Source organism: Camelina sativa, chromosome 15 (genome assembly GCF_000633955.1).
Source record: "Camelina sativa cultivar DH55 chromosome 15, Cs, whole genome shotgun sequence".
Classification (NCBI taxonomy): Eukaryota; Viridiplantae; Streptophyta; class Magnoliopsida; order Brassicales; family Brassicaceae; genus Camelina; species Camelina sativa.
This window is the reverse complement of record NC_025699.1, coordinates 26,992,981-27,007,868: the sequence shown is the minus strand read 5'-3', so window position 1 is coordinate 27,007,868 and position 14,888 is coordinate 26,992,981. Positions and strand designations below refer to the sequence as shown.

The window sequence follows — 14,888 nt, the reverse complement described above, 5'->3', positions numbered from 1 at the left end:
GATAATACCAGAAAATATTTAGGAAGCCTTTTTGTAAAGAAAAAATTTATTTTAAAAAAAGATTGTGATGTTTTTGGAAAACAATTTTTAACGGTATCTTAGAATATTCTTTCTAAAATAATTAATTTAAGGATCCACTCATCCACATATCTTTCTGATATAAACTCATTAGAGAAATAATGTTAATAGAGATTTCACCTAACCATAATGCGCTAATTGGCAATTAGTCGTCATTTCAACTCCGATTAGGGGATGATTTTGATAGATTAAACAATATTTTATACGATTAAAAGAATTTGTTATAATGAAGTTCCAGAAGAGATGAGCTATGGACCCATGTGATTATTGTCCCCTGCCTCTGCTTAGAGGTTAAGTGTTAATCACCTTTAAATATTCTTTTTTGTATATATTAATGTTTCTTTTGCCAAATAGTTAAAGTATAGTTTAATTTTAAATTGGAGCTTTAACGTATATTAAGAGCCGCTCATTGAGAACATGGATTGTGCAATGCACGTGGTCTCGTACGGTGCAGATCTATAAAAGAGATTCCCGTCAAAGACGGTGTCGTGCATTGTAGACTTGTAGTTGTTGGTGAATTATTAGATTAACACTAAAATTTGTATCAGGTGAAGTGAAACTGTTAAAGTTGTGTCAGCAGCCTTTTTTACTCACTTTTATAAGTTACTAGGATTCGGGTCAGCGCACGGAGCCAGATAAAAATATATACTAGTATTTTTGCAGCAGTTTTTGCTCAAAAATACTAATAAGGAAACTTTTTGTAATTAATGCTACTAATGCAATTAATTCTATCAGACTTCTAGCAATTTTATATGGACCTCTTAGTATTTTATGGGTCTCTTGATAATTCATAATATAATGTCTCCATTTATTTAGGTTGTAGACAAAACGATGTCTAAAATTTCGTATGACCCTCGAAAATATACTCTTTTGCTAATAATTTAGACAAAATTTCTGGAAAATAAATTTGTTGACAAAATTTTCGGAAAATTACATTGCAATAACTACAACATTAATGATATTCTCAATTGCCAAAATGATTATGAATAAAAATGAGTAGACCCTTAATTTATCAAGCATTCAAACTTTAAAAACTTTTATTTAGTTTATTCCGGTTCTTTATTTTAAAGATTTTTAAAAGTTTAAATATGAAAAAATTTTACAATTTTTATGATAAATATTATACCGTAGATACAAAATAAATATTAAAAGTTAAGATGATACAGTGTGAGTTAAAATATTTCGAGACGGAGTTATATAGCAGGACAGATTTTATCGATATTTATATAAATTAAAAAATTGAGTAACTCAGTGTTACACGGGTAAAATATCATTTTATTATTTTGTTAACACTGTCAGTATCAGAAAATAGACATATCTAATTAAATTTAAATAAATATTATATATAAAAAAATATATTGCGGTATTATATGGTTTATTTAACAATTATTATATAATTATAATATATTTAACTAACAAATACAATTTATAATTTTAATTTTTTAATTATAAATAATTTTGCCCCGCGGTACACCGTGGGTCCTAATCTAGTAAGTTAACTATAAAAGAAAGGCTTCTGTCAAATTAAAATGTTGAAATACTTTAAAATTCAAATTGTATTTCGATGTTACGGTTCCATATAAATCAAAAAGTATGTGACATGAACTATAATTATAATTTATGTTAACATTGTCCTTGTGTCAAATTTTAAGTAACTTATTATGTATGAGAACAATGGTATCTAGATTCAAATTTTTTTTATTCATAAATTCTTTGAGTGTTTTAATTTGAACAATAGTATTCTTTGAGTGTTTTAATTTGTTTTAATTCTTTGGTCATCTTTTATCCCTTCGGCTCCGTAATTTTTTTTTTGGTGAGCTTGATATTTAAAAATATGAATTATCTATTTTAGAAATATCATGATTAAGAAAAATAGCAACGCATTTTCCTTTAAATCTTGTAGTTTATATGGAAAGCAAGGAATAATATTACATTTTAAAGTTTTAAAAGAGAAAAAATCAGATATTTTACTTTTGATGCTAAGATGTGAAAATCAGATATATTTACATTTTTCTGCATTAAAATTGTATTCAGAACATATATCACATATCCATACATATATTTATATGAAAATACATTATGAACTAATTATATAGAAGAATAATTATCATAATTTCAATTTGTTGGGTTTTTTCCCATAATTTGATAAATATATAAGAGGGTGTGCTAGATGTCCATCACAAAAAATTTAACACTGCTAAACCACAATGGCCTAACAGTTCATGTCAAACCTAGATCTTTTCTATGAACCATAGGTAACCATAAAGTTATTTCAACATTATCATCATTGTGTAGACAATTATATCAATGAAAAAGTAACTTAACAGAAACTAGATAGTTACTCTGTGCTGTACAGCATAAAGAAATGTTTTCGTAAATTTTACTGTAGTTTATTAGTTATAAAATAATAGTTAAAGTTTTATTTGATTCTTTTTACTCTATACATTTTATAATGTTTCACATTTAATTTACTTAGTTTCATAACCCGGTATATGATACAATGTTTAAATCCGTGAATTATATAAATTTGGTAAAATCTAATATAAAATAAAATAAAATTAGTATTGAAGCGCTTGTATTTAGAAATCTCGATTTTTTTTTTTGATTTTTGTAGATGTATATATTATATTGAATAAAACCTAACATTTGTGATTTGTTAGATCTTAATAAGATGCTATTGCGTCGATGTACAGTGCAAAAAATATTTAATAAATTAGATTTAATATTTTCTATTTTTAAAATATAAGCAATGTTGTATCTTAGTTTTAAAATATATCTATCATTATTAAATAATTTAGGGATGCAAATATTTAATCTTAGTTTTATATATAAAACTGAGCTTTATAATTGTTCTAAATAGCTTGTTATTGTTTTCTAAGATTTCTGAACGTTTTCTAAGATTTCTGAAACAATAAGTAGAATTTGTTAAATAATTTTATAAAATAATTTCAAAATATTATAAACTAATATAAGCTTTTCGTTTGTTAGTTATTAAATTAAGTAAAATGCAATGGTATTTTTTTGTAAGATAGCACATGATAGTAGGGTTAAACTTCTAACAACTTTACTTAAATATATAAGTATACAAAAATATTATAGTAATTGATAATAAACCAAATTTTCAATATTATATTTGTTCATTGACTCAATATGATATAACTTAAACGAATATCCTTACAACTCTGTTTAAAAAAAAAAAAAAAATAGAATATCCTTACTACTCAACATATTAAATTCTCAAACAATTAAATTATGTACGATGAAGGGCTGTAAAATATTTTTTTAAAAAATCAAATTAAAAATTACTGATAAAAATGTATAACTAAAGAAATGATGTCAATGAGGATAGTGCTTTTGGTTGTGTGACTTTACAAAAAAAAAAAAAATAGAATATCCTTACTACTCAACATATTAAATTCTCAAACAATTAAATTTACGATGAAGGGCTGTAAAATATTTTTTTAAAAAATCAAATTAAAAATTACTGATAAAAATGTATAACTAAAGAAATGATGTCAATGAGGATAGTGCTTTTCGTTGTGTGACTTTACAAAAAAAAATAGAGAAATAAAAATTATGTAAATCAATGCAATAACTGAGCTTTCATGTTAATAAAAAACAAACAAGAATTTTTATTTAATTGTAGGATATAAATTAAGGATATATGTTACATGTGATGAACATTCATTAGATTTGTTCCAATTTTTGAATTTATGGTAGTTATTTTTTTAAATAAAAAGATTCCCTAAAAAGATTGAACAAATTATACAAACATTGTATTGGTGACAATAAAAAAAGCTAGTGTAAACGAATAGAATACACTTTAAATCATCTATACATTCAAATTTTGTATAAATTAACATAATAAATACTATCTCATCATTATCACAACCAAAATTTTAATATTAATTAAATATTAAATGTATGTCACCGAAAAAAACTAAACAACACATATCAACCCATAAATTCCTCCAAATTTTATCAGAAAACAAATAAATACTCCAATGACTAAAAGTGCGGATGAATATTATTTAATAAGTAGTAAAAATTAGTTTAACCAATAAAAAATATTATTAACATTGGATTTGCTTTTAACATTAGTTTTTGCTCTGCTCCTCTGGCCGAACTCTGGGGTATCTATTACGGATTGGTGATGGCCTGGGAAAGGCGTGTTAGGTGTTTGGAGGTGGAAGTGGACTCCAAACTCGTGGTTGGTTTTCTCAAGACAGGTATTGGTGTAGAAGCGGAAGCTGAGTAACAAGGGTGAGAGTACTCCTCTCAGTGCTAAGCTATGCAAAGCTCTTTGGCAATTAAGATTGCCTATTTTTGGCTTTTATTGATTTTTTTTATGCAAAAACTGAATTACAAAGATGTTGAAAGCTCCATATAAAGGAGATGCAAATGAATATCCTAAGAATAAAGAAAATAGAAAACCTCCCGTAATCCTAAGATTAAGGATGCAACCTTATCAAAACAAAACAGAAAGATCCTAAAAATCTCAAAACCGACATAAGTGACAAACACGTAAAAGGCCCATGAAGTGTTTGTCACGCTTCGAACACCAGGTGCTACATCAGGTCTCCCCAGGTGGGAGAGGATTCGACCACGAATCCGGATCGTCGTAATCACCCCGAAACGGTGACAGGTACTTGACGTTAAACACATTATGCGTCTTCATGTGATCCGGCAACCGTACACGATACGCATTAGGATTAATGCGTTCCAGAACTTCCACCGGCCCAATCTTACGAGACTTGAGCTTATTATACTCATGTAGCGGTATACAATCCTTTGTTATGACCACCCACACTAAATCCCCAGGCTCAAAAAGGACCTCCCGCCGTTTCTTGTCAGCTGCGGCTTTGTAACTAGCAGCGGACTTCACTAGGTTGTTGTGAGCTTGCGCATGCACCGCTTGTAAGTCTTCAAGAAACTCAACAGCTCCCCCATGAATGCGCGTCTTCTCTGGTAATGTAGTCAGGTCCAAAGGGCCCCGCGGAACCAACCCGTACACAACACGAAACGGACTGAAACCCAAGCTCCGGTTCAACGCATGGTTGTGAGCAAACTCAGCCTGGCACAGCTTAGCGTCCCACCCCTTAATGTGATCACCAACCAAACAGCATAACAGGCTCCCCAACGAACGGTTTGTGACCTCCGTCTGGCCATCAGTCTGCGGACTGTAGGCGGTGCTCAAGTTGAGACTAGTACCGAGCAACTTCCACAGCGAACGCCAAAAATGGCTAAGGAACCTTGTATCACGGTCAGAGACGATGGAAGAAGGCAACCCATGAAGTCGATATATTTCCCGGAAAAACATAACAGCCACACTTACCGCATCGGTTGTCTTCTTACAGGGAATAAAATGTGTCATCTTAGAGAAACGATCAACAACCACAAAAATAGAATCATTACCCTTTTGTGTCCGCGGAAGTCCCAAAACAAAGTTCATGCTAACATCAGTCCATGGTTGAGTTGGAATAGGAAGCGGCAAATACAAACCGGCGTTAGAAGCTTTACCCTTCGAGACTTGGCACGTACGGCATCGCTCAACATACCGTTCAACATCACGTCGCATGGAGGGCCAAAAATAAGAAGCCACCACCAACTGCAACGTTCGATCACGACCGACATGCCCCTCATGATGCAATTCTCGCACAATCTGCAAACGTAGACTGCAGTCAGGGACACAAAGACGTAACCCTTTAAAGAGATAACCGTCATGAAGCACATAATCATTGTTGAGGCCTTGCTGAACATCAAGGAGAACACGCCCAAAAAAAGGATCGGTAGTATATAAATCTGCAAATGATGCAAACCCGGGAACAGAAGTGTGCATGGTGGTAAGGAGACCATGACGACGACTAAGGGCATCAGCCGCTCGATTAGTCTTTCCCGATTGATGTTGAATGGTAAAGGTGAATTGCTGGAGAAAAGCAATCCAGGTAGCATGGCGCGAAGAGACTTTGGGTTGACTATCCAAGTGACGAAGAGCCTCATGATCCGTAAATAGCACAAACTCGCGGTGAACAAGATAGTGGCGCTAATGCTTGATGGCTTGTACAATGGCATAGAATTCGACGTCATACGTACTGTAACGACCCCGAGCACCAGCAAGCTTCTCACTATAATAAGCAACAGGCCGACCGAGCTGACTTAAAACAGCACCAATACCAAGTTTCGATGCATCACAATGGAGTTCAAAGGCAAGTGTAAAATCCGGTAACACCAAGATAGGAGCAGAGGTTAACTTCTCCTTAATGATTTCAAAGGCTTCTGTAGCCTCCGGAGTCCACTCAAATTTCCCCTCTTTCATACAACTAGTAATTGGGGCCATGATTGTGCTAAAGTGATGGACAAAACGTCGATAAAAAGACGCTAACCCGTGAAAACTGCGGACTTCTGTCAAATTCTTTGGGATCGGCCAAGATCTTACCGCTTCAACTTTCGAAGTGTCCACAGCCAAGCCTTTGTCGGAGACCACATAACCGAGGAACAGGACCTCATGCACGCCAAACTGGCACTTTTGTTTACCCGCAAATAACTTCTCGTGACGAAGAACAAGCAACACGTCTCGGAGATGCTGATAGTGTTCAGGTACGGACTTACTGAATATCAAGATATCGTCGAAATAGACAACCACAAATTTCCCGATGAATGGTCTAAGAGCTTGGTTCATGACCCTCATAAACGTGCTAGGAGCATTGGACAAGCCGAAAGGCATGACCAACCATTCGAACAGACCTTCACGTGTCTTAAATGCGGTCTTCCACTCATCACCGGGTCGAATGCGTATCTGGTGGTATCCACTTTTCAAGTCAATCTTGGAGAATACAGTAGCCTGACCGATCTGATCCAAGAGATCATCAAGGCGCGGTATTGGAAACCGATAACAGACTGTAATCTTGTTAATAGCGCGACTATCAACACACATTCGCCATGAACCGTCTTTTTTGGGGATAAGTAGAGCAGGAACAGCACAAGGATTGAGGCTTTCGCGGATGTGACCTTTCTAAAGAAGTTCCTCTACCTGTCGCCGCAACTCTTCATGTTCAAGCAGGCTCATCCTGTAGTGCGGTCGATTTGGCAGTGAAGCACCCGAAATGAGGTCAATCTGGTGTTGAATATTGCGTAGAGGAGGAAGAGCAGTAGGAAGCTCAGCCGGGAAGACATCCGCAAACTCGCGAAGAACATCGGTGAGCTGAGGGTCAACGCAAGATGATACGGTCGATGAAGTAGACGTGGACATTAAGGCAAAGATAATACCTTCTTTTCGAAACTCAGCGTCGAACGTGGCAAATGAACAAAACGTAGCATGAATGGGCGGAACAGGCACTGGATGCAATGTCGACTTTGGTGGATCCGGAGGAGATGGCCATGAGTGTTCTTTGGATAGTAAGAGAAGAATCTTGTGAGTTTCCCATATGAAGCTATAAGTGTTTTGAGCTCCATCATGAATAATCTTCCTATCAAACTCCCATAGTCTGCCTAAGAGGACATGACTTACATCCATCGGAGCAATATCACAATAAGTGCTGTCTCGATAATATTCTCCGATAGAAAAAGGCACTAACGCGCGCTGAGAAATACGCATAGCAACCCCCTCATTTAGCCAGCCAAGATTATACAGAGCGGGGTGTTGTTCTCGAGTCAAACCCAACTTGTCCACAGTGGCTTCAGCAATGACATTACGAGAACTTCCCGAGTCTATTATAAAACTGCAAACGCGGCCGCGAATAGTGCAGGTAGAACGAAAGATGTTGTTGCGGAGCCATTGCGAGTCTTGACGGCGAGGAGCAACACAAGACCGTGTGACGACCAATAAGCGCCCCTGATCCCCGTGAGTGCGTTGGAGAGCAAAATCCTCCAGATGTTCTTCTTCTCCCAACGAATCATAGGCTGTTCCATAGTCATCGGTCTCCAAGGAATCATCTAGCAAGAGACCGCGACGAGACTGGTGGGGACATGCAGTTTGCCTATGACCAGGTTCTCCACAGGCATAACAGCGTAATGCAGGAGGACGTGTTGAACGGCGTAGAGGTTGGTCTTCAGATGGTGTATTGGCAGCAGGTGTTGGAGAAGCGTCATGACTGTCTTTCGAAGTGGTCACCGTAGTTTGTTGGCCTGTGTCGATGGTGCGGGAACGAGAACCACTGTTATTCCAATTGTTTGAGCGGAACTGTTGTTCAAATGTCGCTGCTCGACAATGCGCCTCAGCAATGGACGTCGGATCAAATTGTGCCAAGGCAGCTTGAAGCTGTCGACGTAGTCCACCAATAAAACGCGAGACCAATTGGTTCTCATTGTCAAAAACCTCTGTACGTGTCAATAACAGGTCAAACTCTTCAGCATAGTCGTCGACGGAGCGGGCACCCTGTTTGATGTTCTGAAGATGGTTGTAGATTGTACGTTCGTAGTTATGTGGAAGGAAAGTTTTCCATAGTTGCTTTTGTAACTTGTCCCAAGTGCGTATTGGTTCTTTTCCCGTACGTTCGCGCGTGGTCTTGACTTGTTTCCACCATGAGGCAGCATGGCCTCTGAAACGCATTGCTACCAGCGAAACACGACGTTCTGGCGGCACTTGTTTGAAGTCTAAAACTTCATCAACGGAAACAAGCCAATCCAATAATGTATCACCACGAACACCACCATGAAATTCTGGAATTTCAATTTTGAAGCCTGATTCCCACCGTGTGTCGTTCGTATCTCCACAAACTACACGCACATCACGCCGAGAAATAGCACCGTCGTCAACAGCAGCGTTGTGAGGACGCTGAACATCATCACGTAACTGGAGTTGTTGATTGTTGACTACGTTAGGCTCGCCATCGATCACCGGTTGTTGAGCTGGCGCGGGTAAACGAGCAACGATGGTGTCTCCGAGGTCGCGTATGGAAGTAGAGATCACGGTCAAGCTTTGTTGTATCGCTAACAAGCTTTGTTGAAACGCTGCCCAATCCATGACAGGTTCGCCGGCTGGAGCGTCATCCGGATTGGTTTTGATCCCAGGTTTTGTGATAGGAGCCATCCGCAAGAAACAAAAACGTCCAAGAACGTCCTGTCTCTGATACCAACTGGTGTAGAAGCGGAAGCTGAGTAACAAGGGTGAGAGTACTCCTCTCAGTGCTAAGCTACGCAAAGCTCTTTGGCAATTAAGATTGCCTATTTTTGGCTTTTATTGATTTTTCTTATGCAAAAACTGAATTACAAAGATGTTGAAAGCTCCATATAAAGGAGATGCAAATGAATATCCTAAGAATAAAGAAAATAGAAAACCTCCCGTAATCCTAAGATTAAGGATGCAACCTTATCAAAACAAAACAGAAAGATCCTAAAAATCCCAAAACCGACATAAGTGACAAACACGTAAAAGGCCCATGAAGTGTTTGTCATGCTTCGAACACCAGGTGCTACATCAGGTATACAAGATACTCATCCCCTGTCATTCCTAATACGTTTGTGCTATGGCTTCTTATCAAAGGACTGGTCTGTCCGTATCACCCATGTGTATAGAGAGGCGAATCGTCTTGCAGACGCATTGGCTAGCTATGCATTTTCTTTACCATTTGGTCTACAGCTGCTAGATGTTTGTCCGAGTAATTTACTTTCGGTTCTTACAGAGGATGCAAACGGGTTTGTATGCCCTTGACGTGTTCGTCTGTGATTTGTAATTTTCTTTTAATAAATTAAGGGAGCCTAGGTTCCCTCTTTCTTACCAAAAGGGAACCTAGGCTCCCTTAATTATAAATTATTTAAAATATACATGTTTTGCTTAGAGAATTCAATATAATCAAATAAAATGAAACAAACCAAAATTTGTAAAATATCTTATATGAAGAACAGAGGGAGTATGTTTTATGTTAAATATCCTACATTTTGACAATTTTTCTGAAATTCTTCATGTGATATTATTTTACAAAATAATTTTTAAAATTTGTCTGAAAAATAATTTTTAAAATTTCCATGTAAATCACTACTATAAATCTATAATGTATCAAAATATTCAATGCCATTGACTGAATAATGATAACAAATACCACATTAAATAATTTTCCCTAGTCATTCTAATAAAGATGCAATTTTCAAGACTTTTGACTGTTTATGTCCATCCTACTCCTACAATTCAATCTTGATATCCGGTCAAGTTTTACCTACCTATTTGTCCACCCTACTCCATATCATTAATCACACCATTACTCTCACACAAATCCATACTTACCATTAGAAATTATACAGTCTTACCAAAAGCAAAGTTTCATCACCAACACAAAAAAAAAAAAAAGGCAAACTACACACCCACCTACTGACCTACATAATATTTATAATTAAAAAAAATTATAAAACAATGGGCGCGTATTCCAGCTTTCCACCATCCATTATTTCCTAAAAAACAATACACAAGTGGATGAGATACTTGAGATTTGGTTTCTATATAATCCACAACACACCCTTCATCAAAAACCTCTTTCCCCTTCACACATCTTCTCTTCCTTATCTCCTTAACAAAAATCTTTATTTATCCATCTCCTCTGTTTTTGCATCTTCTCCACAACAAAACATCTTCATCACCTCTCCTCTGTTTTAATCCTTTCTTCTTTCTCTGTTCTGTCATCATCATAACACAAAAACATATTCAGACCGTTCCTCGCCGAGGAAAAACCATAAAAACCAAGTCTTTGATGTTCGGAAACTGATGACTCCGGTTCTCTGCGAAATCCTGCTCTCTGGGCTCACGGTTAAATCTGCTCTCCGCCGTAGAACCCATCTCGTTCAATCTTTCTCCGTCGTCTTCCTCTACTGGTTTTACAACGTTTCATGAATTGTTACAAACTCCGAATCTAAATCATAAAATTAAAACTACATACAATATTCATTAATTTTCAGACAACATAAAAAAAAAAACATAAAGATCTGTCCTTTTATTGTAATTTTCTTGTTTTTAAAAAATATCAATGGCGTCATCAAGCAGCACGTACCGGAGCTCTAGCTCTTCCGACGGCGGTAATAACAACCCATCATCAGACTCCGTCGTCACCGTCGACGAGCGAAAACGTAAAAGAATGCTGTCGAACCGTGAGTCTGCACGTAGGTCAAGGATGCGTAAACAAAAACACGTTGACGATCTAACGGCTCAGATCAATCAGCTTTCGAACGACAACCGTCAGATCTTGAACAGCCTCACCGTGACGTCTCAGCTTTACATGAAGATCCAAGCCGAGAACTCTGTTCTCACCGCTCAGATGTCTGAGCTTAGCACCAGGCTCCAGTCTTTGAACGAGATCGTTGATCTCGTGCAATCTAACGGTGCAGGATTTGGTGTTGACCAGATCGACGGCTGTGGTTTCGATGATCGTACGGTTGGGATTGACGGATATTACGATGATATGATGAGTGGTGTTAATCATTGGGGTGGTTCGGTTTACTCTAACCAACCCATCATGGCTAATGATATCAATATGTATTGATTAATAATAAACTTAATTAAGGATTAGTATTATTATTATTGTTGCCCCTCCTTTTTTTGTTTTTTAAGTTTAGCTTTTTGTTTTTTTTTGGGTTGGCGTGTGATGATGTAATTATAGTACGTGCATCTTTGATTGGTTGGAAGGATAAATATCAACTTTTAATATATATTTGGGGCATATATATGAGTTGTACTTTGTCATGTATTGGTGTGTGTTTTGTTATATTTATATGATTGATTATGTTTATGTTATCATGATTTTGTCTTCACTTTTAATTATTCCAATTGTTTTTGAGATATGGTTTGTTTATACGATTATAATATAGTTTTAAAAAAAAATTTCTATGATTATAAGCATACTAGTAGTTGTATTTCCCTATTTCGAGAAAAGCACCTATTTGGATTTGTAATTTAATAAGAAAGACAAACACACATTTAAGAGAGCTTTTTGGTTGATGGTTTAGGTTCATTTTGAGATGCAATTTTAATTATTATGTATGTTATTTGATTAATAATTTTGGAGCTTTGTATTTTTTTTTTTGGGTGAAAATACAATTTTTTATTTCATAATAAACTTATACCGAATTTGGTACAAAGGATAAAAGAGCTGTTTTTGTTAATGCAGCTAAATGATTAAACTTCCTAACAATGAAGGAGAAGCTAATTTTTTGAAAACAAGAAGATAGATCTAGAATATTGTGAAAAAATCTATGGAGTTCTTTTTTTTATAGCAAAAATAAATTTCATTAAAATCAAAAAGTTTTACAAAGACATTCAAAATGATGTAACAAAATTATTACATACATAAATATATGTGCTATACACTAAGAAAAATACAACATAANTAAACTTAATTAAGGATTAGTATTATTATTATTGTTGCCCCTCCTTTTTTTGTTTTTTAAGTTTAGCTTTTTGTTTTTTTTTGGGTTGGCGTGTGATGATGTAATTATAGTACGTGCATCTTTGATTGGTTGGAAGGATAAATATCAACTTTTAATATATATTTGGGGCATATATATGAGTTGTACTTTGTCATGTATTGGTGTGTGTTTTGTTATATTTATATGATTGATTATGTTTATGTTATCATGATTTTGTCTTCACTTTTAATTATTCCAATTGTTTTTGAGATATGGTTTGTTTATACGATTATAATATAGTTTTAAAAAAAAATTTCTATGATTATAAGCATACTAGTAGTTGTATTTCCCTATTTCGAGAAAAGCACCTATTTGGATTTGTAATTTAATAAGAAAGACAAACACACATTTAAGAGAGCTTTTTGGTTGATGGTTTAGGTTCATTTTGAGATGCAATTTTAATTATTATGTATGTTATTTGATTAATAATTTTGGAGCTTTGTATTTTTTTTTTTGGGTGAAAATACAATTTTTTATTTCATAATAAACTTATACCGAATTTGGTACAAAGGATAAAAGAGCTGTTTTTGTTAATGCAGCTAAATGATTAAACTTCCTAACAATGAAGGAGAAGCTAATTTTTTGAAAACAAGAAGATAGATCTAGAATATTGTGAAAAAATCTATGGAGTTCTTTTTTTTATAGCAAAAATAAATTTCATTAAAATCAAAAAGTTTTACAAAGACATTCAAAATGATGTAACAAAATTATTACATACATAAATATATGTGCTATACACTAAGAAAAATACAACATAACAGATTTTGACGATGCTTTACGTAGAGTAGCCTAACTCGCTAACTGATCAGAAGATCCGTTATTGTCTAACTTTATATTTGATTTCTCTTTATTACAAATTATATGCAGTAACTTTTGGTTGATACTTCTTTTCACAAAACGTAACATTAAACTCAATATGTTCAAAACTAATTCTGTAATGTAGAAAGAGTGGCACCAAAATGTCTGTACCACAGTTTTTCTGGAATATTTCGACGTCTCTGTAATTCTTTGCAACAAAACAACATATAATTTTATTGCATCAATCCAAATACTGGAGCCTCTTGTGTAAATAGATTCCCATCTAATCGTCACCAATATATTTCTCATCCACCAAATCTGCTCAATGTCAATCATATCTTGTCGCCAATCATATCCTATGGAGTTCTATTTAAGGAGTCTCCGATTTGATTAATTCTATAGTTCTATCATTTGTTTAACATCATAATCAAGTTAAATAATATTTTTTACAAGTTTACTTTTAACATGTAAAAAATATATGTCAAATTAAAAAAAATTAACCAGCGGTCACCACCATTACCGTTAACTTTATTGAATAAATAATTATATGTTAAATCATTGCGTTAAATTCGACTTGTATTTTTGCAAGCCAAGGTAAACTTGAAAAAAATGTTATATTGATGGTTTTTTTAGCATAAATATTTAGAAGTCTATTAAAACCTTCCTCAGTCAAACATTTTCGCTATATAAAAGGACAGAAATTCATAATAATCATTTATTATTATTTTTATATTAAAGCACTATTCATATAAAAGGACAGTATTTCAAATGATCAATGATTAAAAAAAAAATGATGGCAGTATATGTGAAAAGTATACATTAAAGTTTATTGTACGAACGCAAAACGTTTATAAAAACATGATGGTGTGTATCTTGAAGATTTTCTTGTATTTATTACATATGTGGTCAAGAAAACATTTAGTGTCAATTTAGTTTAATTCTTTTTCCTTGCATCTTTGATATATTGTACACTTGTATTACTATGATTGAATAATAAGGCATACGTTTATCTTTAATCTTTTTCCCTTTTTATATCCTATTATTATAAATATAAAAAGTTGGTCTTGTGTTGTGTCTTTACGATTTCAATCTTAACTTTATGCATGTCACAGGCATAAATATGAAAACGAAATATAAACATCATCAACAAAAATAAAATAAAATCACTATTGGCTGTCTTATTCTTCTTGTATATGTGAAGCTACACACTTGCTGAAAATAATTGGCTGTATCTTCCGATTTTGTTTAATTTACAATAAATATAATCCAAAAAGTGATCTCATCACTAACGATCGGCTATTGTTTTTCGTATATGTCATGAGACAATTATTAGGTATGACTACGATATATATATGTGTGTGTGTGTTTGGACTTGGTGCGTACACATGTGATACATGAGCATCTCGTATGTTTCATCCTATTGTTCGTCTGGATTTAAAGCCATCTTAAATATATAGTTTAAACTTGGAAAATATCATTTATCTCATGAAAACAAGATAACTTATATGGAGCTTGGAGCAAATCGAAAATTGTGGTAACAAAGCAAACAAAGAAATGATTAGGGATTATATGATAAGTTGTAACTTTGAAAGTATTCCAGTGCTCAAATTAAAACTAAAATCATG

General features: G+C 34.4%; 1 protein-coding gene across 1 annotated transcript; it reads left to right on the top strand.

Annotated features, from left to right (window-relative positions):
* On the top strand, positions 10,519–11,794 carry LOC104747650 (bZIP transcription factor 2). Its single transcript, XM_010469320.2, has one exon. The coding sequence runs from the start codon at positions 11,031–11,033 to the stop codon at positions 11,541–11,543; it is 513 nt and encodes a 170-aa protein (XP_010467622.1). The 5' UTR covers positions 10,519–11,030; the 3' UTR covers positions 11,544–11,794.

Excerpts from the sequence above, each read along its gene's own strand:
- LOC104747650 (XM_010469320.2), top strand. The coding sequence starts at position 11,031 with ATGGCGTCATCAAGCAGCACGTACCGGAGCTCTAGCTCTTCCGACGGC.